A 23,478-nucleotide genomic window follows, 5' to 3' on the forward strand; every position below is an offset into this window, starting at 1 on the left:
TAATTTCTTGCATTGGCTGCGAGTATAAGTTCTTGTAATATGATTGGAAAGCAGCATCAATTTCCTCTAGATTATGGTATATTTGCCCTGTTTTAGTGTCCAATATTTTATATATTGATTGGGAAATTTGTTTTTTACGTATTTTCCTTGCTAGTAGTTTTGTAGCCTTAGGGCCCACTTCATAATATGATTGTTTTAGAAACTTGTGTTTTTTCTCGAGTTCCTCTGTATAGATGTCCGATATCTGATTCCTAATTTCTTTAGTTTTAGACAGAATCTGGGAATCTTGGCTCCTGCAGTGTTGTCTTTCCAATTCTTTTAAACTGTCTTCAAGTTGTTTTAGTTTATTTTCTTTCGCTTTCTTGATTGTCGAACTGAGGGATATCAATTTACCCCTGACAACTGCCTTTAGGGTATCCCATAATATATTTGGGTTCACTTCCCCATTGTCATTAAGATCAAGAAAGGTCTTAATTTCAGATTTTACATTTTGTATGACTGTTTTGTTATTAAGCAGACTTGTATTCAGTCTCCAAATAGTTTTCTTCGGTCTACTGTCTAGATATAGTTTCAAATAGATTGGGGAGTGATCTGAAATATCTCTAGTTCCGATTTCGCAATTCAGGATTCTATGTCTATCATTTTGAAAAATAAAAAAATAATCTATCCTTGAATGTACTGCATGGGGGGCAGAGTAGAAGGTGTAACTTTTGTCTGTAGGGTGAAGATCCCTCCAAATGTCAAGCAAGCCCATTTCATCTAGACCTTTCCTCAGTACTTTAGTTTGGGGAGTTATATTTCTCTTACTATTAGATGTGTCTAATTTACCATTCATTACTGTGTTAAAGTCTCCTGCGCAGATTAGTGTGCCTTGAGATTCTGATCCAATCAATTCAAGGAGCTTTTTTATAATGTTTTGATCATTTAGTGGGGGTAAATAAACTGAAATGAGTGTGGTCAGGTGATTTTCTATTTTGCCTTGCACCAATATATATCTGCCTTCACTATCCCCGATCTCCTTAATTAATTCAAAATTAACAGAATTATGTATTAAGATTGCCGCACCTCGTTTATGACCTGTTTTGAATGTGCTATAAAATGTATTTTTATATCCAAATCTTTTCAGTTTTTCATGTTCATGTCGGGATAGGTGGGTTTCCTGCAACAATATAATTTTATTATTCTCCCTTCTCATTTTTGTCATTACCTTACTCCTCTTAACTGGGTTATTTAAACCATTTACATTCCAAGAAGCTACTGTCAAATTGCTATACCCCATAACAATAGATTAATCCACTCGTGCCGGCTGCATAAACATATGTACTGTGACAATAACAAAAAACACTTACATGAACAGCAAGAACAAGTGCAATATTGACTTCCAACCTCAGGGTCTTACACTGCCCTGTCTTCTTCCTACACCTACTCATTCGCTGATGGAGAATCAGTCCTACTTGTGTAGGGGCTCCCTCTTTGCAGTTAGCAAAGTGTCCTTTTCCTCTTGAGCCGAACAGTCATTTAATCTCCACCCGATCAGGTTCACTTTTTTGTTTATAACTCGGGGGGAGGAGGAGAGGGGTTTAAAAAAAAAAAAAAAAAAAATGTTTGTATGTGTTTTTTTTTATAATTAGTAAATAAGAAAATGGTTAATGGTTAATGAAAATGCAACATATAGAGTTTAAATTTGGGTTAAATCTGTGTGTGTATCAGAGTGAGGTGTTTTATATTTTCTGCATTATTTGAGATTATGTGAACAGGACCTTATGAGCTCTATTGATGTTTATATTACTGCCGATGAAAATCTCTGAGCCTCTCCCGGACCCAAGTGGTTCGATCTCCGTCCTTTCTATTCCAGCGTGTGCCCTGGGTGAGTTTCTGCTCCCAGTTGATGGAGGTCTTTTGTGGCAGGTCGAGCTGAAAGCCTCTTTTTCTCATGTCCTCGGATACTTCTCTTGCGCTGTTATAGAGGCGCGGTCCGTTCTCCCAATGGATCTTCATCCGGGCAGGGTAGGGGGTCTGGAAACGTATCTGTTTTTCTTTAAGTATCTTCTTTATATCCCTGTACTCCCGGAGTCTGTTGTTAATTTCGGTGGGGAAATCATGTGCAAATGTGACTGGTTTCCCGTCACAAGTGATTTTTTTTGACCAAGCCGTCTTAAGTATTTTGTCTTTGGTGTCATACCTCTGGAAGTTGACTAGAATAGACCTGGAAACTGCTTCATCTTGAGGTTTTGGGCCGATAGACCGGTGGGCTCGTTGGATTTGTAAATCAGCGGTGCTGTCGAGCGTTAGCTCCGTCTTCATAAAGTTGTCAATAAATGTTAGCATCGAGCTTCCTTCTGTGCCCTCTTTAATGCCGTATATACGAATGTTATTACGGCGTGATCTTCCTTCCAGGTCCGTTACTTTGTCTCGAAGTAGTTTCTGCTGTTTCAGTGAATCGAGCAGAGCATCCCTCAGCTCAGTGTTAGCGGTCTCCGTTTCTTCCACTCGTTGCTCCGCTTCAGTTAGTCTTGTACCGTGGTTGCGGACATCGCTGACAACACTTTGTATCTTTTGATTTGTCTCCGTTCTGAAGTTATTAAGCTCCTGCTTCATGTCGGTCTTGAAGTCCATTAGATCTCGTTTGAATTCTCTATACATGTTTTGAATGTCTTTGCTCAAGTTTTGAATGGCTTTGGTCGTTGTGAGTTTCTCCTCTTCACCGTCAGATTCCTCCATGCTAGCTGTGTTGTCGTCCGTTGCTTCTTTCTCCCTCTCCTCGTCTTGAGTTTTGTTTTCCTGTTTTTTATTTTCCCCCGCTTTTGTCTTGCTTCTTGTCCCACTCATTCTAAGTCATATTAGTTTCTTGTGATAGCAATATTCGTAGTTTTGTGGGTTTTTGTATTAAATTGATCGGGAGAGCTTTCGGTTTATGCCGCCATCTTGAAACGCTCACCGGAAGTCCCCTGTTTATATTATCTTTTATTGCTTTTATTTTTTAAATTGCTTTTTAGTCCTACTGTTTCTTATTGCTTATTTTCTATTCTGTTTGTTTGCTTGTTTTAAAAAATGTTCTTTCCTTTCAGAATCTTATTTCTTTTCAAGCTGCACCAATCTAATTTCCCCTCAGGGATCAATAAACTTCCGTCTTATCTCTGTCGGTGGCAGATGGCCAGCAGGTGTCAGTGTAGGGGATCGAACCAACAACCTTCTGCACAAAGACAGTTTTCCTAATCACAAGACCGCATGGGAGCCTGTATCCTCTTTTGACTTGGAGAACAACATTAACTAACACTTGCATTGATTCTCAGTTGATTTGAATTGATGTTAGTGACAGTCATGCAGCCTGAACAAAGCCATTAACAAGCTACAGTAGGCTAGATACCCAATGGCTTTGTTTGCCAGATGTTAACTTTTCAAGATGGATAATTGGTTACATCTGTGCCTTGAAGCAAGTCCTTTTTTGTGATGGTGAAAAGAATGCAATGAGGTTTAAATTAGGGAAGAACTCAAGTAGAAAATCCATCAGTGTAATTATTTTCCAAAATTTGGCTTTAAACCGCTTGTTGTTCAGTTACAGTTTGTATAATGAAGCTCCGATATTGAGATGCTCTGATCATTTTACAAGAACAAAATCTAATCTTAAAACAGGGTGCATCGGAAACTTATTTTCACATTTTTTTTTGTTCTCTCAAAACTTATTTTCCAGTAAAGTTTATTTAATCGTGGGCTATTTACAGATGTTCATTATGTTAATAATGATTCATGCTAGGAGCAATCATAATCAATGTACAGTATGAGGCCAAATCAAACAGCCTGTTGATATTTCTATGAGAGAAATGTCTCAAGAAGAAACACAGTGCCCCTTAATGGTTTATGAAGTGTAATACAGAAACTGTTCTGAAACTTTTTCTTGTCAAGGAGAATATTTGGATTTTATTTAGCAGAGCAAGTACATTTCAGTAAAGAGGTGGAATTGTGGCATGAATGAAACCTGTGAACTGAATGATCTTTCCTTAACCTTCTCTCTCTCTCTCTCTCTCTCTCTCTCTCTCTCTCTCCCTCTCTCTCTCTCTCTCTCTCTCTCTCTCAGGTGAATTGACAGGATTGGGAGAGCAGTCTTGCTTCCTTTTTGCTTTGACAGTGGCAGGAGAAAGATGGTGCTTACAAGACGGATTAGAGCTCACAGATATGGATCTCCTCTGTTGCCTCGCTCATGTAATGATTTTATTCTCTCTCTCTATTTATATATTTATATACATGTCACTCTGCCACTTGGACTGTTTGACAGTTCATATTCCTCTGGTATTCATTAAAGAGGCTCACATTCATAGACATACACATTAGATGTTTTATTCTAGGCGTATTACAGCTCTTCACACCTCATTAGATATGACACTGACATTCATTGGTAACACCAGAAGGGATTTCAGCAAACAAAATGCTGACATACAGTAAGCAATGTACATTACCGGTTTGATCTTTATGGCATCTGATTATCATCTGGGTACAATTCTTCACAATCTGCTATTTTGTTGAAATCCTGATCAAGTTGCCTCAACAGCACATAAAGAATAGGTGGACTTTGTGGGCAAAGCAGGATTTTATGCATACCCTTTAACAAAGGCTATTTGTTCTGATGCAAAGCATGTTGGAAGACAGGCAACCGTCATCTCACAACAGGTTTAGTAACCCAAAGCTGACTCGTTTTCATTTGCCTTCATGCTAAAGTTACAAAGTAATGCCATACACTGTGTGGAAAATACTGAAAACCAATATTATATTTGATAAGGTATAAAAAGGTACTTGACTATTTACAAAATTCAAGTTAATTTTTCTACAAAATAAAAGTGCATCAAATGTTTAAAAACCATCCTGCATACTTCCCAGGATGAAAATATTAAAGGACAAGGAATAAACTCCAAAAAAGAGGATGCATGTTTAGAGGAACTTCATACAAATTCTCTGTAAAAGTTCCTCTGAAGCAAAAGCTCAAGAAAAGTCTTTGCGGACTGAAAAAATTACAAATCCTCTTTGTGCTCTGGTGACTTCAGTTCAGTTTGGTTTCTTCATAAATTACTTTGCAAGTCAACTGAACTTGTTGCAGATAACATCTTCTTTTAAAACTCGAATTCTTTAGCAATATACAGTATAATAACTTTACATTTGTGGTAGCATTTGGGTGGCACGTCACCCTTGAGGTTTTTCATGTATTTTAAAATTAACCATAAGAGTTAAATAAATACTCATCAGGAAGAGACAAAGAAAAGTGATTGGCTAACGCTTGCCTCAAGGGCAAATTCTGGCCTGAAATGCTCTATCCTTCTTTCATGTGGCCAGAAAAAAGCACCAAAGCTCCAGCCTTTAGCCCCGAAAAGGAGAGCTCCAAGGTTTGTGAAGGGACACCATCTAGAGCAATGGACTGCACGGACAATGAGGGCCCTAGAGTCGTGACAGTGCAGGAACGCTGGGTGAGTGTGACAGTGCTGACTCATGGGGGTCAGGGGTCGCGGCGCGGGACAGATCCAGTGCACTGAGCAGGCCTTGCTGCAGCGGTTGTTGCGGAGCTGTCCGTACGGTGCCGCTGTGGTGTTCTGGGAGCGGAGGGAGGGGGGTGGGGGGGTGGGGGGGTGGGGGAGGTGGGACGGTCCCTGAGTGTTGGGTCCCCTGTGGAAAAGGAGTCTTGCGGGGGCCCTTAGCCTGCGTTACCGTTCTTCGGCCACTTTCCCGTTCGCCTCCTGCTCATCCTCATCTCTCCTCTTCTGCCTCTGAAAGAAGCCCAGCTGGGCAAAGAGACAGATCAGACACAGAGACAAATTAGACAAGAAGGTACGATTTAACAAACAAGACTGTGCTTTCCAGGGCAGTCATAGCCTTAAGACGGAAAAGTATGTTAGTGTGTTATTTATGTGACACGACAGACCAATAGCTATTTGTGAACATGAACAGCTTTATCCTAAAGCTTGGCCCCTGAGATTTATGTCCTCAAGATGGATAGTCTATTTCTGTCGATAGCTGCTGTGTTGACAATGAATGGGAGACTGCCTTTGTGGACTGTTGGACTGACCTTGTACTTCAAAATACGCTTCTACTTATAGTTGTGTTGTATAGTATATAGTATAGTAGTTCTCCAACTACAAAACATGCCCATAGAGGAAAATCATCCTGAGTAACTGTTCTATCTCATTCTTTCTTTCTGGAAGTTTACAGTATTTTAGTAGGACTTCACATATGAAATCTTCCCTCCCATTTCTTCCTATGGGACACAGTTATAAATGTGTACTAATACAAAATAAACTGGCCTCAGCTATAGCATTTTAATGGTAAAATACATTCAAGACATCCACCTTCAAGCAATTGTTAGAATATTTTCTAAATATTTTTGTTTTATGGCTTTGCGTTTTAGCTGTATTTACAGTGCAGTTTCATCCTCTACCATAGGGTGGCAGTCTAACTCACTGGAGCACTGCTTTAGTGTTTAGGCATAAATAGCAACTTTAATCATTGTAGGAGAGCATGATTGCTTTGGTAATAATATAATATGCTGAGAAGGAGTACTGAGACAGGGCCAATCTGTGACAGTCTCAACAGGAACATCAGTGTTATTTTAATCACCTATCATAATTCAATATTTTAATTTCTAATGACTAATAATTGTGCATGATTTGGTTCATAAGGTGTCCAGAGGGTTAAGTCATCCTTACCTTCCATAGAGCGAGACTGAGCAGGGCTAACAGTAGGAGTCCTCCCAAAGTACTACCTATGATAATCCAGATAGAGATTCTGTAATCTCCCTCCTTCCTGATCTCCAAGATTATCTGTGGGACAAGATGAGAAGATATTTGGAAACATCATTCAAGCACAAAATCTCATTCCTTTTTCAGTGCCACACTGAACTCTGTCATTAATGCAGCGCACATTGGTTCATCTTGTACAAAAATGAAAACAGAATTTATTTGAATATGCTAGTCCATTTGAATAAAAGTCTGTATCGATTACAAACACTGAAGATGACACAGCCATAGCATTCAGAAGCAAGAGCACTAAACAGTGGGGCTGGAAAATGAGTTAATGTAGTCATTGGATCATGTATAAAGTCCAGTCATTTGTTGTTGTGAGTGCATTAATGTCAAGCTGAAGAGTTATTCATATAGTAGCTTGCTTGCTGAGTCTATCTTAAAGAATCTCAATAACATAAGAATGTTTTACACCATTGTTAAACCTTCAGACAGGATTCTGGCTGGAGTCACCAAAAAAATAGACATCCAGTGATGCTTGAGAACTCAGCTCATGAGCTCACACTAATACGTGCACTGAATATTTGCAAAGATCACTCTGAAACAGGATTAATGAATTGGATATGCAACAGCCATCCAATTTTGCTATTTTAAGTTTGAAGTCCATTCAACACGATTTTACATTTATAATATGATTAGATCCTACATCAGCTGAAAGAAATGGGTAATTTTTACCTACAAACCCCAACAAAAAGCAGGGAATGAGATATGGTTGTACATTCTGGCCAATAGATGGCAGCAAATATTAGAGTATTAGACCATACTTTTACATGTAGTGCTGCTGGTCCTTTCGGTCCCTGAGCACCACACAGCACGTGTGCTGGAGTACCAACCTTCACTGTGTGACTCTACACTGCTTCACTTGAGTGATGCCCTGCTCAAATGTCATTCCAAAATAGTCACAGCAGTAAAATACGTTCTCAGTCAGTTTTATATAAATTGTTACATGTTACATACAGTGTACTGATCTGAATACTTAGATTCTAACCAAATCAAATGCAACCTTTGTCAAGTTATGAAGATTGATCTCCTAAAGCACAAAAAAATGTGTATTCACGCATGACCAGTGATCAGAGGGAAGCTAAATTTGATCCAGTTATGATGCCATTAGTGACTCAGATCTGACTCTGGTCAAACGCAGGACAGAATTTATAGCGTTGGCTCTCGTTGACTCACATGTCTGACAGGCTTTTCTTCATGTAGAAACATGGGGCTGGAGGAGGGGAGCTCCACTGATGCACTGGTTACGAGCTCCAGGATTTTGAACTTCAGCTGGATAAGAAATCAAAACACAGTCACTTTCCACTAACACATCACACATTTGAAAAACTAAAAAGCTGTCATCGCTATAGAGTCGAGACAGAATAACATACTTGGAATGTGGAATGCGTGGCCATAGTATTTTTGTGCGTGCTATACTCACTGCGTGTAGGGTGTCTATTCGTAGCGCCCCAGTGATTCTGACAGCAACTTCTCTGTAGGAGGCCAAGTTGACAGTGCATTGGATTGGCAGAGTTAGGGTGTTGGATCGGTTCTGTATAAAGACACCAGACATTGGCAATGGGGGGGAAAAGTTATTGTAGATACAGATAAATGGGGAATGTGGGAATGAGTGTGGTTGGGTTGGTGATTTACCAGGCGGGAGAAGCGTGACAGGTCTTCAGGTGATGCTCTGCTCTGAGCCACATGCTGAGGGGGAATACAGTGGGTCCCGTCTCTCTGAGGGGTGACAGGAGAGGAAATACCTGTTAGGGTCTTTACACTGTTAGTTTTGACACCCTATTGCAGAGCAAGGGTGAAATAGTCGCTCAGGAAGAGGAGGTTAATTGGTGCTAAATTAAAGCCGAGCATTGCTAAGTACACTACCACTCAAAAGTTTACTATGTTTTTCATTCTCTTAAAGCCATTTTGATCTAAAGGCTTATGCTTAAATGCTTGAAATTAGTTTAGACAAATATAAATAGTGAAGTTGATGCCTATGTATGAATTTCTTTCCAAAGTTTTTGCCTTTCCATCAAGGGAAAGGGCGGCTACTTTAAAGAATCTAAAATATAAGATAGTTTTGATTTAACACTTTTTTGGTCACTGCATAATTTGACTGGTAGTGTAAGTCAATTAACTAGTTCCTAAATCATGAATTTGTTGAATTAAGTTGCATTTGTGTTGAACTGAAACAATATGTGTGTAAAAATATCCCTCCAAAGTTACTGAGATTGAGTTGCTCTGGATAGTCTTTATTTCTCTTGAGGCTCCGCTCTCACCTGGTCAATATAGAAGTCTGATATCTGCAGGAGTTGGTTCCCATTTTTTGTCATTTCTGGGATTTCAATGTTCAGCTGCAGATCATTTACTGGAAAGAAGCCAAGGTTCTGGATCTGAGAGACAACAAGAAGGGAAAATTGCATAGAATGTTTCCGAGCAATGTTTTCCTGCACAGTAAATCACAGTCATGGTGGTGATGCAATTGGATCTCACCTGGAAAGTGAAGTTGAATGGAGGGCCAATAACTCCAGGCTCCTCCAGTGACAGTTCTGATTTGATCTCATACCGAGTCGGATTGGAATCCCTTTAGAAGTAAAGAATAAGCATAAACAAAAGTAGTAAACATGATTATGTAACATTCACAGTGGGCTTTAAAGAATATGTTGCAAAGCACATAATCCCGAAACCTCCATGCTGGCGTTCTGCAACTTATTTTCCAACCCTGATATGTTTAATCATTTTCCAGATGCCATTAAATCACTCAGCTCCAGCTACTTATGTTGCTGAGTTCATTGCTTCCAAAATCACCACAAGAGCTAGAGTGCAGCGAAGTGCGTAGTTTGATAGGATATCGAGAAAATGACAAACCTAGTGAAGAGAAGGTCAGCCTCATATTTCAGTGAGTAATAGATGTCGTTGAAATTATCAGTTGAGCTCATCTCCTCTCCGTCGCTGTTGAGAGAAGGAGACATACAAGATATTCAAAAAATCTGAGCGATTTGACCTTATCAAACTGACAAACAGATAGAGAAGCCAAGTGAAATATTTGGATTTGCCACTTGGTGTGTGGTGAAATAAGTGCTTATCTGTTATTTGATGGACATCTTTGTTGATGTAAAATAGAGAGTTGAGGCCAATGTCAAGATCTTGTGCAATACACAACCAGCCAAAGCTTTGGACACGCCTGATTGAATGTAATATGTTTTTCATGATCTTAAAGCCATTTTGATCTAAAGGCTTATGCTTAAATGCTTGAAATTTGTTTTTTAGACAAATATAAATAGTGAAGTTGATCCCTATGTGTGAATTTCTTTCCAAAGCCTTTGCCTTTCCATCAAAGCAAAGGGCGGCTACTTTAAAGAATCTAAAATATAAGATAGTTTTGATTTGTTTAACATTTTTTTGGTCACTGCATAATTCCATTTCTGTTATTTCATAGATTTGATGTCTTTACTATTATTCTAAAATGTGAGAAATAGTAAAAATAAAGGAAAATGCGTGTGTCCAAACTTTTGACTGGTAGTGTATAGGTTTAACATACAGATAAGGGTTGAATAAGATTAGTAGTTCACACCTGCTGGCCTCCAGGATGACCCTTACATGCTCTAGGAAGACAGAACGGCTGAACTCAAACTCCAGACGAAATGATACCTGCACAGAGGAGAAAGAAAGCTTAGGAGAGTGATTCATTCATCCATGAGCCCAAGATAATCATATCTACACATGGAATCCTTTCCACAGTAGCTAGAAGTCTTAAATCGATGCTTCCTCTGAGTTGCTGACCAGTTTGTCATCATCACATCATCGCATCTTTATCCCATGAGCACTGAAACACAGATCAGAATCTTCTCTTGATTCTACTTGCCATGCATCCTCTATTTTGGGCTCCCAGCAGTAAGGGTCCTGCTGCATTATGGATTAAGGAGGAAAGCCTGCAATAACCTGCCGTAAGCCCCTGGCCTCGACCCCGGGCTGCCTGCTGCACAGTTGGTGCTGCTTAAAGAAAGCCAGGGAATTTCCCCTTAGTGAGGACCTTGCCTTAAAAACACACATGCACACACAATTACCACTAAGAGTCATGTGCATAGATTCAGTGCACATTGGACCCTGTGTCAACTCCTTTCAGTGATTGTGTGGTAACAATTTCAGTGATTTAGTTTGACTTATTAGGCTCTAGATGCTCAGGTGACTGTCAACATATTGCCTAACCCTAAGCATTAGTGTGTGTGTGTGTATTTGTATTTGTGTGTGTGTGTGTTTGTGTGTGTGTGTGTGTGTGTGTGTGTGAGGGGAGGGGGTTACAACATTACAAGTGGAATAAAATAGATGAATGAAAAGTGGAGAAACAGAAGAGGCAAAAAGTAAAATAGATGGATGAAAAATAGAGAAACAGAAGAGGCAAAAAGTAAAATAGATGGATGAAAAGTGGAGAAACAGAAGAGGCAAAAAGTAAAATAGATGGATGAAAAGTGGAGAAACAAAAGAGGCGAAAAGTACTGCTACAAAAGGGAAAGGGGATGGAGGAATCCTAAACAAAACCAGAGGAAGAATGGATGTCTGCAGTAAAGCTACAGGTCACATATAGGGAGACGAGAGCAGAGAAGAGAGGGAGGACTGATTGGCAGCAGACAGGAGAGAAAGCAAACAAAGCAGAGCAGAGCATTGTTTACAGTCCTCCGTGCCGTAATGAAGTCCTGATGGATGCCGTCTGGCCGGAGAGGAATGCCTAACGAGGTTTACTGTAGCTTCCCTCCCCGTATAGACTCACTCATCTTTGACAGAACACAGATACGATACGCACATAAATGATGACCTCTCAGCATATAATCATGTCCTCGTTGTGGAAAATGACCCCCCTGCTCTGTTTTGTTATGAAGACATCGCAAAAGGAGGGCTCATCTTTTTTCTGTCTGCTTTCACAAAATTGGGTGAATCTATGTGGGGTTCCTTTGGAGGAGGGTTTGATGAAAAACACACACACACATGCACGCTCACACACACACACATATGCACACACGCAAGTGGTATGTATTTGGAGGACGTCCGTGTCAGTGGCTAGAGGAGATTCTTGCGCCGGCATGACTGAACATGGAAATTCAGACAGCGCCTGAACCTCTTCTTCCTCATTTGGTCCGATGTAGTTTTCCCCCCCGAAGCCACATTGACAGTCAACAGTTGAACAGAGGTTAAAACTGGCATGACTTGAATGCATTGGTTTGTACTGTTCCTCGTCTCTTACTTACCCCCCACCATAACTATGAACAAATGTGTCACCACCAACACATCCACAAAATATTGTTTTTCAGAGGTGGGAAGTAACGAAGTAAAAATACTTTGTCACTGTACTGAAGTTCAGATTTTCAAGTATCTGTACTTCACTCGAGTTTTTCTTTCACTTAAGGCTTTTTACTTTTACTCACTACATTTCAAAAGAAAAATCTATACTTTCTAGTCACTACATTTTCAAAACAGACTCGTTATACTCTCTGTCAAATGTGATTGGCTGCTTGTACACCAAAGTGACACCAAATAGGAGGGAAAGGGACAGAGAGAGAAGCAACAAGAAAGCAGAGAATTAACGTTAGTGAATTCAGCTGCACTAGAATTAACGTTATTGTGATTTGAGGTGCAGACTTGCACTTTCTCATCTGTGATTCAGAGTAATGTTCAACAGAGAACTAGTTTAGTACATTAGAAATGCCTTTTTTAGAGGACTACTTTTACTTTTATACTTTAAGTAAATTTGAGACCATGTATGTTTATACTTTGACTTGAGTAAAGGATTTGAAATAGTACTTCAACTTTTACCAGAGTATATTTTTAGATGAGTATTTGCACTTTTACTTGGAATTTGTGTATTTCTACCAGCTCTGTTGTTTTTTCAGATCTCACTCTTAAGGCAACATTGCTGCAACTCTGTTAAAGTTTAAATGCTAGTTTTACACAGGTCAAAAGAAACCAGAAAAGTAGAAACAAGAGTGATAACTGGCTACTTTAAACAGCTTTCCTTGAGCAACACAGCAGTTTGGGCTGGTTTGGCAGTTGCACCGTTGTACAATGAGTCTTGTTTAACTCTGTGCCACATTTTTTAAGAGGCCCTCGACCAGAACAGATCAGCCTTGTGGCTCTGGCTACCATTCAAACTGAATGACTGAGTATGAATCATTCAGTGAGTTTTAAAGGGTGACCCGAGTCCAGTCGGTTCAGTTGTTCGGGAGCGATAGAGTGAGATGCAGTGATCTTTTTTGTTGTCAAGGAGATGACGGTTGTTTGTGATAATGACGTGGTTAGCTTGTGGGACAGGATGTATTTGGGATTCATGGCATTGGATCATTTTTTTGGAATGTGCCTGTGTGCATATTCACATGAAAACTTTCAATCACCTACATTACTTCATTCCCATAATCTCTCTCAGTGGTCTTCTTGTTGGTTGCGTAACTATAATGGCAGTTTATTTGTTGGGACATCGCTGGGATAGTGGGTACATATAATCTGCTCACTGTTTAATAGCAGAGCTTTTAATTGCACAGAACCAAGTACCATCAATGTCATCCCTATCACAGTTAATTCAAACATCGCCCTCTTAAAAATAAAACTTGATGCTATGCTGTAAAATACACTGCAAAATGGAGGGTCTCATAAATATTGTTGACATTACAAGCTTGTGGAAAAGCGAGGTAAGTGGGCAAAATGACAGAATTGAATGTGGGAATCAGTAACAGATGATAGAGTAACTCTTACGTTTCTACATGTAGGTTTCAGCCGGTCTCACCTGAAGCTATACGGATAGATGTCCCTAGTTTGAAATGAAGCGTCCAGCTTGAGAGTTTCCTAGTGGTTTACATTAATGTAAACCACTAGGAAACTCTCAATGCCGCTCTGTATAGGCAGCACAATCCACTGGAGGCACAGTGGTTTTCTTTTATGTCACTCCAACCATCTCTCTCCACAAACTTCAATGCCAGCACTATACTCTCAATAAAAAGCTCTTACGTGGCACTATAGTGCACATACTGTAGTACATGAATCCGCTCCTTGTGAATATACAGCCCTCTTAATTGATGTGTGGCTAAGTAATAAAAGCATATACTGAATAGGCTACTCATTCTGAAATTTCTTATCACTATCCTAGTTTTTGATTATAATGAACAGATTTAATTTTGCGCTTCCTGCTAGGATCATGACATAAACTTTGAGGCCTTCAGGTTTAAAAGCATTAAAGAGACACAGAGTAAGTAAATGGTCTGGGAAACTAGAAAAAAAAATCAAGTTTCCCCATCATACTGTGCTCTTTGTGGGCCAAATGCTACACACAGAACTGTAAATACTGTTGTTTCACCATTATACCGTTGTGTTATGTGTATTATATCATTATGTGTTATTTTGTCTTTGCTTTATAAGCCTATGAAAGCTCTTAAAACTGATGTGTAATAATAAAAAGCAAAGGAAGCTACAAAAATGCTAAGAAAGGGTTAAACGTTAGATTCAGTAATGCTTATGTTTAGATTGTAGATGGCTCCATAGTTGCATTAGTTTGTAGGCTAAACACAGTAGGAGGTATGGCTTAGTGTTGACATTCTATTCATGACTGCAGATTTTAACCTCAAACTGAAAATGGGGGAATCTCACAAACCAGAACTAAACTGAGCTTCCCTGGTTGGCTTGTGGTTCTTACATTAACCATTGTGGTCTGTCATGGTCTACTGAAGCCTGTAGCATGTGTTTCAGGCCCCTGTGGTCCAATATGGTCCATTTCAATGTTTCTCAACTCATGAGTCGCGGCCCAATGCGGGTTATGGGATTATTCTGACATGTACCCCCAAAAATATCAAGCCAGATTTTGATATTTGATATTAAACTGAACTTCATCTTATTTCAGGATCATTATGAAGCTCCAACATGTATGTATTCAGCATGGTTGGAAAGATTAACTCTTGAATCTGCATTCATTTCAGTTGGATGAACACAGAAATCATCGGCACATTTGGAAACCGATCCTGTCCCCCAGAATATGTATTGTTACTAATTCTCACCTAAACCATACACTCTTTTTGGGCTTAAAAAGTCACAAAATACAACTCGAAAATCTATCAATACAATATTATTGATTTGATTTTTGTTTTTTCAAATGAATACAGCTGCAAAACATAAACCACCAGACGTTAAATAAGTTGGCTGAAGTCTAGATGTTTTTTTAGTTGATTTGTCTCATAGCAAACAACTTGGTTAACAACTTGGGACATGTTAAACAAATATAGGAGTACAGATCCAATTACTTTGTTATGGTGAAATGTTGTATTTACGCACTGTATGCACTGGTGTGGTGTCTCACCTGAGTTTTGGCCCTCATAAAGGGTGCGCTGACATTGCAGTTTTTCTCATTCCTCAGTTTGTCCTCACTGTAACACTCTATCTTGATGTCAGAGTTGTCCTAGATTGAGAACAATAACACACTTATTTAACACAATCAGTTCATCTGTTGGTTAAATCTGCAACTCTTCAGACATTTTAGATGTTATTTATGTGGAAAACACCATTTGAGAAATTCTGTTATTATCACAAACCACATGAACCATGATGATACCAAAATGGCTATTAAACAGAGGCCACCTGAGCTACTGAAAATGTTGCACTGGGAGACGTCACACTGGCCACACCTTGACTATGAGGCTGGAGAAGCGTAGATTGGGTGTGTAGGTGATATTGAGGCGAGCACCGTAGGCGTTCTCTCCCTTGTTCTCCAACCGGACATCCACTACCATCCTCCTCCTGTTTCCCTCTAAAACTCGCTGGGATCCCTCCATCCCTCCTTCACTGACGTGGCTGCAGAACGCGCCGCGGGAGTGAATGGCCTGCGCACAGAACTGACTGGGAGGGAGATAAGCAGGAAGAGACAGGAAAATGTAGAAGGGACAGAGGGATTAGAGGATGACATTTTTGGTTTACTCAGAGAAACCCTGTGTATGTGCATGTGTGTTTGTGTATTCATGCGTGTGTGTGTGTGTGTATGTTTTCAGTGTGTAGGCACTTGGTATGCATTCATGTATATTATATGTTGTGCGGAGCATGTGTGTACCTACTTTCGAGTCATCAGGTCAGTCATACTCTGCAGTGCCAGGTCTGGTATGCAGCGGTCGTCCTCGTCACAGCCGTTCCAGAAGGGCAGCTGGCAGAAAAAAGACTCAGTCAGACATTCTGATTTTGTCCTCATATTGCAAGATAACTACTGCTTTTGTAAGTGAAATAAATATGAAATATTAGGGATTGGGACAATATATCGAAATTCAATATATCGCAAAACAAAAATGTCACAATACGTGTCATGAGGCAGAAAAATGAATCGTGATATATTAGCTCCATTTTGCTGTAGTAATCACAAATGAGACGGCTTGCCCATCACAATTTCACTAGCTCTCCATCCAAATTAGATTATTTGCGCATTGTAATGACATTTTTAAATTGTTTATATTCTAGCAAGCCAATGGCATCACTAGAAAGATTTGTGACATAATTCTGCACAGTCATACTTACTGTTGTCATTGAACTTTTATTTATTACATCGTATCGTGGTTCTATCGAATCGTGAACCCCATATCGCGTCATATCGTGAAAATATATATAGTGGCAACTACTTAAAAGCAGCCCCTTTTCATATATACCTTCCCAGAATCAAATAATAGTTTGTGTAAATATATTAATAACTTGGAAGTGAAGTGGAAGTGATAAGTTGTCGGTTCTGACTCACCTCAGTCCTTACAACAGTAGGCCAGCTGTCATCTAGAACCGGTCCGTTGTCAGGATCTTGCAGCCCCACTTGTGCAGCGAACACTATGGGCCTCGCATAGTCCGTGGTCTCCTATGGTAGTGCATGTTAAAAGATTAATATATGGATTTACTCTATCATCAGCCATAGCACAAAAAGAAATAATTTTGTGATTACAAAAAGTTTCTAAAAGTCACAGAACATTAGATATATGTGATAGGGTTCGACCGATTGGGTTTTCGAGGGCCAATACCAATACCGATATTTTTAAGCTGAAGTTGCTGATAGCCAGTAGTTTGTGCCAACATTCAATATCTTCAATTTGATCATTTTCATGCCAAAAATATGCCAGAATTGTATTCTTGTCAGGGTAGAAAAGCCTCTGAAACAGCATTTACACCTTAATGTGACACTAAAACTTTCCATTGCAAGCAAAACTAATTTTTAGGTGGGTTAGCAGTTTCTTACGGCAGGCTGACCCACCCGCACCTATTCAATGGGGGCTGCAATCATATATAGAATATATAGAAACCAATATATCGGTCTAACCCTAGTGTGTGACATTTGCAACCCTCCGGGTATAACTGGTCCTCACCATCACATGGAAGTAGATGTGTTCGCAGGTCTCTTCTCCAGAAAGGAGGGTGAGGTTGTGAGGCTGCAGCTTGTCAGGATTGTCCAGTATGGCCCGAGGATTGAAGCGTCGCTCCGCAATGGAGACGTTGTATTTAATGGCTAGTGGGCAACAGGAACAGAGGAAATGGCATTATTATCTGGAACAGTTAAAGATCTTCTTCGATCAGTGTTAAAATGTTTCTGAGATGTTTTGCCATAACATTTTTAAATGATTCCAGAGTAATTGACAAATTGTGGCTACAGCCAAAATGACATCACTGTAATTGTGCAATGTAATAATAGCCAGACTGAAAATATGTAAATGTGTAACCAACAAACATAAGAATCCACTGGCTTTTGAAGTGATTCATTCCCAAGCCACATTTTTGAGGCTTGTCATTTATTGCCTTTTAGTTTCATAGCATGGGGAAAAATCTATAAAACCTGAACTCATGCATACAGTCCTTGTAAGGTCAACTACACAACAAGAGAAATCCTAATGCTTTATGGAAATATATCGAGACAGATAATGGAATATAGAAAATAGGAAGCTCGTCCCCTCTTATCACCACATCAACATTATTAATATCACCTATTATCAAAAGAGTTGGCTGCTTTTAGGAATATTTCTTCTGAAGACAGTTGCAGAAGATTATGGGAAAACATAGCTGGTGTTCTGGAAGTTCTGTGTTGGACTTTGAAGAGCGACTGGATTATATATACAGTGGCATTTGTCATCAATATAAAACCTCAAATATCTACCAAGGGCAGCCAAAACTAGCTACTACTACTACTACTACTACTACTACTTTTTATCCATCCAAAAATAATTAATTGTATCTTTTTTGCTTAGAAAAACGCTTCCATACAAATAAATATTTGCATGGATTATACTAACTTTATTGAGATGGCAAAAAACCAGCTCCATTTTGTACAACAGAGCAGAGCGAGCTCACAAACACCAGCACATCTGCCATGCATTACTAGCCAGACACGACAATGAGAGGAAAATGAAATAAACGTGTTCCTCTGTATTCAACCATGGAAGACAAGATACCTTCTGTCCTTCCACTACTCTGTTTTGGGTACGTCTGATAGATTTGATAAAGATGTCGGGGGGTCAAGGGGTTAACTAAGAGCACGCTCCCCTGCACCCCTGCTTCCTTGCCCCCTATACACAGTGAAACTCAACCCTGGGATCCCATCTCTTAAAACAAATTGTGATCAGAGAAACCCTGTGCTTGTATGCAGGTGGGCTGCTGTTGCCGGCACAACACTTCAGGTCCAAGAGCAACTGGATCTCCCTTCAGGGATCGTACTGGCACAAACCGGAGGTGTGGATTGCCTGACTGAGTTATCCATGGTCTGTCACCACCACCACTCAAATATTACAACAGCTCTCTTGTGTGGACTGAACAAAAGACAGATGCACTAGTACAGTGATTCTCAACCTTTTTCATATCAAGGACCCCTAGTTTAGTCCATATTAGGGCCACAGACCCCCATTTGATGAGATTTTGTCTCTCGGACCCAAATCTGAGAATATTTTTATTGTTAGATATGATTTTGTCCAGAATTCCATGACTATCTGTATTGTAGGTAGAGAGATAACAGTGAAACTATGATCAAAATAATCATTCTTCTACATTCTCTAATTGTGTTAACTTCTTGTAAATGAAATAATGCTGAAGTTTAACAATTCATCAATTTGCTGGGGACCCCCTGGAACCCCCTCAAGGACCCCTGGTGGTCCCCGGACCCCACGTTGAGAACCACTGCACTAGTAAATGCATGCCAGTGTTCACACAATAGTAAGAAGTAACATTTGACAGCAGATATACCACCGCTGGAGGCAGCAGCGTTATCTTTGGCAGGTAGACAGCCGTCTGAGACCATAATCTCTTACTGATAGTAAAGAAACATTTTCCTTTGGCATTATTCTGAGTGGAAGAGCCATCACCCCTCTCACTGGGAAGACACATGCCGAACAGCCTGAGCCAGGACATGAAGGATATACATTCAGAAGTTTGAGTAACTCAGCTATTCTTACTTGAAGACAGCCATGTTTCTTCCTGTCATGTACTAAATTTCCAGGCTGAATAATAATGGCTGAACCTCAGTACAGCTCCAGGTCCAAAATATAAAATTCGCAGCCCATGTGTATCCGAAAAAAGGTCTGTTAAAGGTTTGACAGTATCCAGGGGTTTAACGTTTAACAACAGTAAAGTTGGCAGTGTCAGCGTCTTTGTGTCTAAGAAACGAAATGTGACTGAGTGCGGCACGTTAGAGAATGAGAGCTTTTTCCTTTCTTGTATGTATCGCATTTCTGGAACCCTTAACTATTATCTGAATTACTCCAAATTAAAACATTTTATTGGCTCAGTGCTGAGGACTATGATAACACATGAGTCATTTGTAAATAATCAAATTGTGTAACACAAGCAGGTCTTGGAATATGATAGAGCCAAGCTTACAAACACACACACACACGCACACACACACGCACACGCACACACACACACACACAAACACTTCCCTCCTCTTACATCTGCAGATTTGATAGGCTAGGCAAGAACTAAAGGGATCTGATGCTAAACTTCAGCCAAGAGGGCAAAGACAAGGGGAAGACCAGGAAACTTTAGACTGCTGAGATGCTTCCGTAGTAGTGAATTGATTTTGCTGGCTTACCAATTTCCTGTGTTGGAGGGATGGCTGTCCTGGCCGTGACATTGAGACACACGATGGCTGACATGCAGGTCACGTCTTTGCCGCCTCTCTGACAGTCCTTCACAAAGATGTTGACTTTGCTGGGCTCAAACCTGACATTGGCGTAAATCCGGACGACACTGCGTGACCTGTGAAAACACAAGAGTGTTAAAGGTGAACCCAACCCATGACCAACTTCAGACTTATACTTCTGAACATATGGTTGTTTTTCAAGGGATACAATCACTGTTTTGTTTATATAACTTAAATTTATGGATACAATGGCCCAGCACTGAGCCCGCCTGGTACTTTTTTCAGATATAAGCACCATAACAGTCATGGAAAGACTGTTGTTCATTTTGACAACAGCATTATTTATTTACTAAGTGAAATACTAACCAGAGGAGCACAGCAGCACCAAGGGAACCTACTGCCAAGTCCACTAAACCGTCCTCGTTCATGTCTATCTTGCCATGGATGCTGCGGCCAAAGTACTGCAGGCCAGGAGCCAAGTCTGCTGCTGCTACCCTCTGAGAAAGAGACAGACCGAGCAACAAATATAAGAGCATGGTGAAGGATCAGAATGACCTCAACCACAGCTTATGATGTTATGATTAGAGTCATGATTAGAGCTGTCATTTGTCTATTTGATCTAAAAATGTAGATCAAATAGTTCAGACAGTAGTTTTGACACAGATTGACACACATTGCAAACAAAAACTGCAATCATCAATGCATCCACAGTAATCAGGGTTCCATGCTATTATGATTTATGATTAATTTAATTGTGATTAATTTGATTGTTATTGTGATTGTGATAGCAGATTTAGCTTGGGGAATATGCAAATTTGCTCCCATACTGGTAAATGCATACATTTACCAGGATATGTACACATTTACAGCAGAATAAACGCTTTCCTACATTTCTCTAACATATATACTGAAACATATTGCTATTCTCACCTCCCCTGCCACTGCACTCTGATAATTATAGTACTATACTGTTTTCAGAACAAAACTGAGCTTTTGAGTGTCTTTTCTTTACATATACTGTATGCGTTTTCTTTATTCCCAAGAAGGAAGCCATCTGAGCTGGACATATTTTTGACCAGCTGCTTTTTGCTGCGTGGTATGTTGATTTCCTCCAAGGTTTTGCACTGTCAATTTTCAGACTCAAGAAGTAAATACAAAGAGATGACAGTGACATCTTGAAGATATTTGGGCTGCCGTACCTGTTTGTATTTGCGTAGTATTCTGTTCTGCTGGCTAAAGAAGATGTAAATGGCTCCTTTGTGGTCATCCTCCAATGGGGCTCCCACCACCAGGTCGTTGAACCCGTCCCCATTGAGGTCAGGGACAGGAGCGAGAGACGAGCCAAACCGAGCATTCTGGCCTCCGTTATGGATCTCCAGCGCCCCCTCAAGGACGAAACGATTCTGAGGAGGCAGGGAAAACATCATGATCACTGCACAATTCTTCATCTTTTTGACACATATTGTTTAGCTAAAGGGTATATATTAATCATGCTTAATCATGCTCATGTATCTTTGAATCTTAGATGGGATAGATAGCCTCCTGTGTCTCACGTGTTGACACTTGTGGCTATTATAATGCATTGTATATTCGTTTTTCCCTTCATTCCCCATAAACAGTTGAAGGCAAGCCCTCAAGAGCTGAAGATCACAGGCAGCTGGTATGCCTACAATATCATAAACAGCATTCAAACAAGCCAATACACTTAATCCACATGCACGGACAACACACTGACATTTTCTTCATGCGCATGCTGATCATACCAAATGTACACATAAACAAAAACAAGCTGTGCAGCACAGATCCTCCTTTGGAAACAGAAGCGTATGCCAAAGGGACATTTTTCAAACTAGCCCATATGATCAAGGAAATGATGTGTTGATCCAAGAAACTCCTATTCCCTGTCCAGTGGGTAGAGCCATGCCCTCTGGCATGGTTCAGTTTTCCAGTCAACACACTGATCTGTTCCTCAAATGAACTGCCATCCATTTATTTAGACAATTCATAATGAGACCAAGAGGGATTGTTGTCTTACACTCTTTCCCCTCCATCTGGCACCGTTGTTTGTTATTTCACTTACCTCAAAACCATTTTAAAGTCAACTAATCATGTTGTATTTCTTTTTTACATAAAAGGTAATCAAACAAAATATAAGATTTGGGTTGTTTTCACATAATCCCTTGATTTTGTATGTTTGAACTTAAAAATCTTTGTCAACAAGAGTGAAGAATTTTGACCAAAGACCAAAGAAAGCCATATAGCTTTAGTATATTTATTTGAGTCTCTATTCTTAGGCTATTCTTAGCTAGTGTAAAGTCAGATGGAAAATATCCATGTCTTTGAATGCATCTACGTCTACCCGACTGGAAAGAAATTTGATGGAAAGCATTCTGACAAAATGGAGCCAAATATTTGAGCCCATCAGTAGTCATGCATATCATTGCTCCACTTGGCATCCCAATATTCCTCATAATATAATTCATCGTCGGCAGACGAAACATGAGATCACCTGTTTTTTCAGTTGAATATATGGGAAGGGAGTTGATTTAGGAAAGTCGGCTCTAGTTCTCAGCTACCTGATGTGTGTGTGTGTGTGACAAAGAGGGAGATTGATAGAGAAAATGGGGAATAATACATTCAGTGGGGTCTTAATTTGAAACATATGGTTTGTGCAGAGACCTCATAATCATTCTGCAGTGGCCCAGGAGAAAGTTGAAAGGGCAACTATGTCTTAGACATTGAATGGAATTTTACCTTTAACAGGGCTTAGGCTGCTAAAGTTTAGACAAATTTGTTTAGATTTGGCCTTGTAGCTATAAGAACCCCTTAGATTCTGTAAACCCTCAAAACCTGCAATTGCAACTTAGTATGAACTTGTCATTGATCCAGAATCTTTAGTTATCTCACACTACTCTTTACACTACACTCTAAATAATTTGCATAATTTGCAGAGTTCTGACTACATACCAACTATACCACCCATGAATCTCTGACAAATCAAGATATCCTTCTCACCTAGCACTAGAAAAAACATAAAGAACAGGAGTAATGTATGTACTGATAATAGTAATGTATGTACCCCCCAAATTCGACTATGACAATAGTGCCAGATTTTTTTCCTCCCAAGACCAGCAAATGGACCAGGTGCATAAAGACGTGTACCAGTGTTCAACATTAAACAGTCTTCCAGAACAATATTCCAGTGCATCGTGCACCATCCTAACATCAGGACCGTCAACATCAACTTTATTTATTTTAAACATTGTTTCCCTATTATTATTATGTAGTCTTAATGGACAATAGCAAGCTACCTCTCTAACTGTTTAGCTTGGCCTGCCACCTGTGTTGCGCTGTGGTTTGGGCTACTGAATTATGTCAAGCCAAGTGGCCCAGTGCCTAATCTATGGAGTCAAAACAGTTGAAGAAATTCATAATCCCAGAGAGAAAAAGAGACCTGTAATACCCAGGAATTTCCTTCTATTAAGAAAGTTCTCGCCTCCAAACGACTGGGTGGAAATAGGTTTTTGAAGGGAGGAATACTTTCCTGCTGAGTTCATTCTACACATCTAATGAAGTCTGCGCACTGGCATCGCAAAGGTT

The 23,478-nt window shown here is 39.8% G+C and overlaps 1 protein-coding gene across 1 annotated transcript in view; it reads right to left on the reverse strand.

The window, feature by feature from the left end:
- Positions 1-4,097: 4,097 nt before the first annotated feature.
- itga11a (integrin, alpha 11a) overlaps positions 4,098-23,478 on the reverse strand; it is a 46,736-nt gene continuing 27,355 nt past the window's right edge. The window contains exons 14-30 of the mRNA XM_071915698.2: positions 21,078-21,281; positions 20,245-20,375; positions 19,828-19,994; positions 17,120-17,259; positions 16,507-16,617; positions 15,842-15,927; positions 15,419-15,629; positions 15,094-15,192; positions 10,336-10,412; positions 9,630-9,713; positions 9,255-9,345; positions 9,041-9,154; positions 8,415-8,498; positions 8,203-8,313; positions 7,956-8,051; positions 6,687-6,800; positions 4,098-5,765 (exon numbers count right to left, since the gene is read on the reverse strand). Coding sequence (XP_071771799.1) covers positions 5,688-5,765; positions 6,687-6,800; positions 7,956-8,051; positions 8,203-8,313; positions 8,415-8,498; positions 9,041-9,154; positions 9,255-9,345; positions 9,630-9,713; positions 10,336-10,412; positions 15,094-15,192; positions 15,419-15,629; positions 15,842-15,927; positions 16,507-16,617; positions 17,120-17,259; positions 19,828-19,994; positions 20,245-20,375; positions 21,078-21,281 — 1,998 coding nt within the window. The 3' untranslated portion in view covers positions 4,098-5,687. The remainder of the gene's footprint in view (positions 5,766-6,686; positions 6,801-7,955; positions 8,052-8,202; positions 8,314-8,414; positions 8,499-9,040; positions 9,155-9,254; positions 9,346-9,629; positions 9,714-10,335; positions 10,413-15,093; positions 15,193-15,418; positions 15,630-15,841; positions 15,928-16,506; positions 16,618-17,119; positions 17,260-19,827; positions 19,995-20,244; positions 20,376-21,077; positions 21,282-23,478) is intronic.

This window comes from Centroberyx gerrardi, chromosome 1, assembly GCF_048128805.1.
Source record: "Centroberyx gerrardi isolate f3 chromosome 1, fCenGer3.hap1.cur.20231027, whole genome shotgun sequence".
NCBI classification, from domain to species: Eukaryota; Metazoa; Chordata; class Actinopteri; order Beryciformes; family Berycidae; genus Centroberyx; species Centroberyx gerrardi.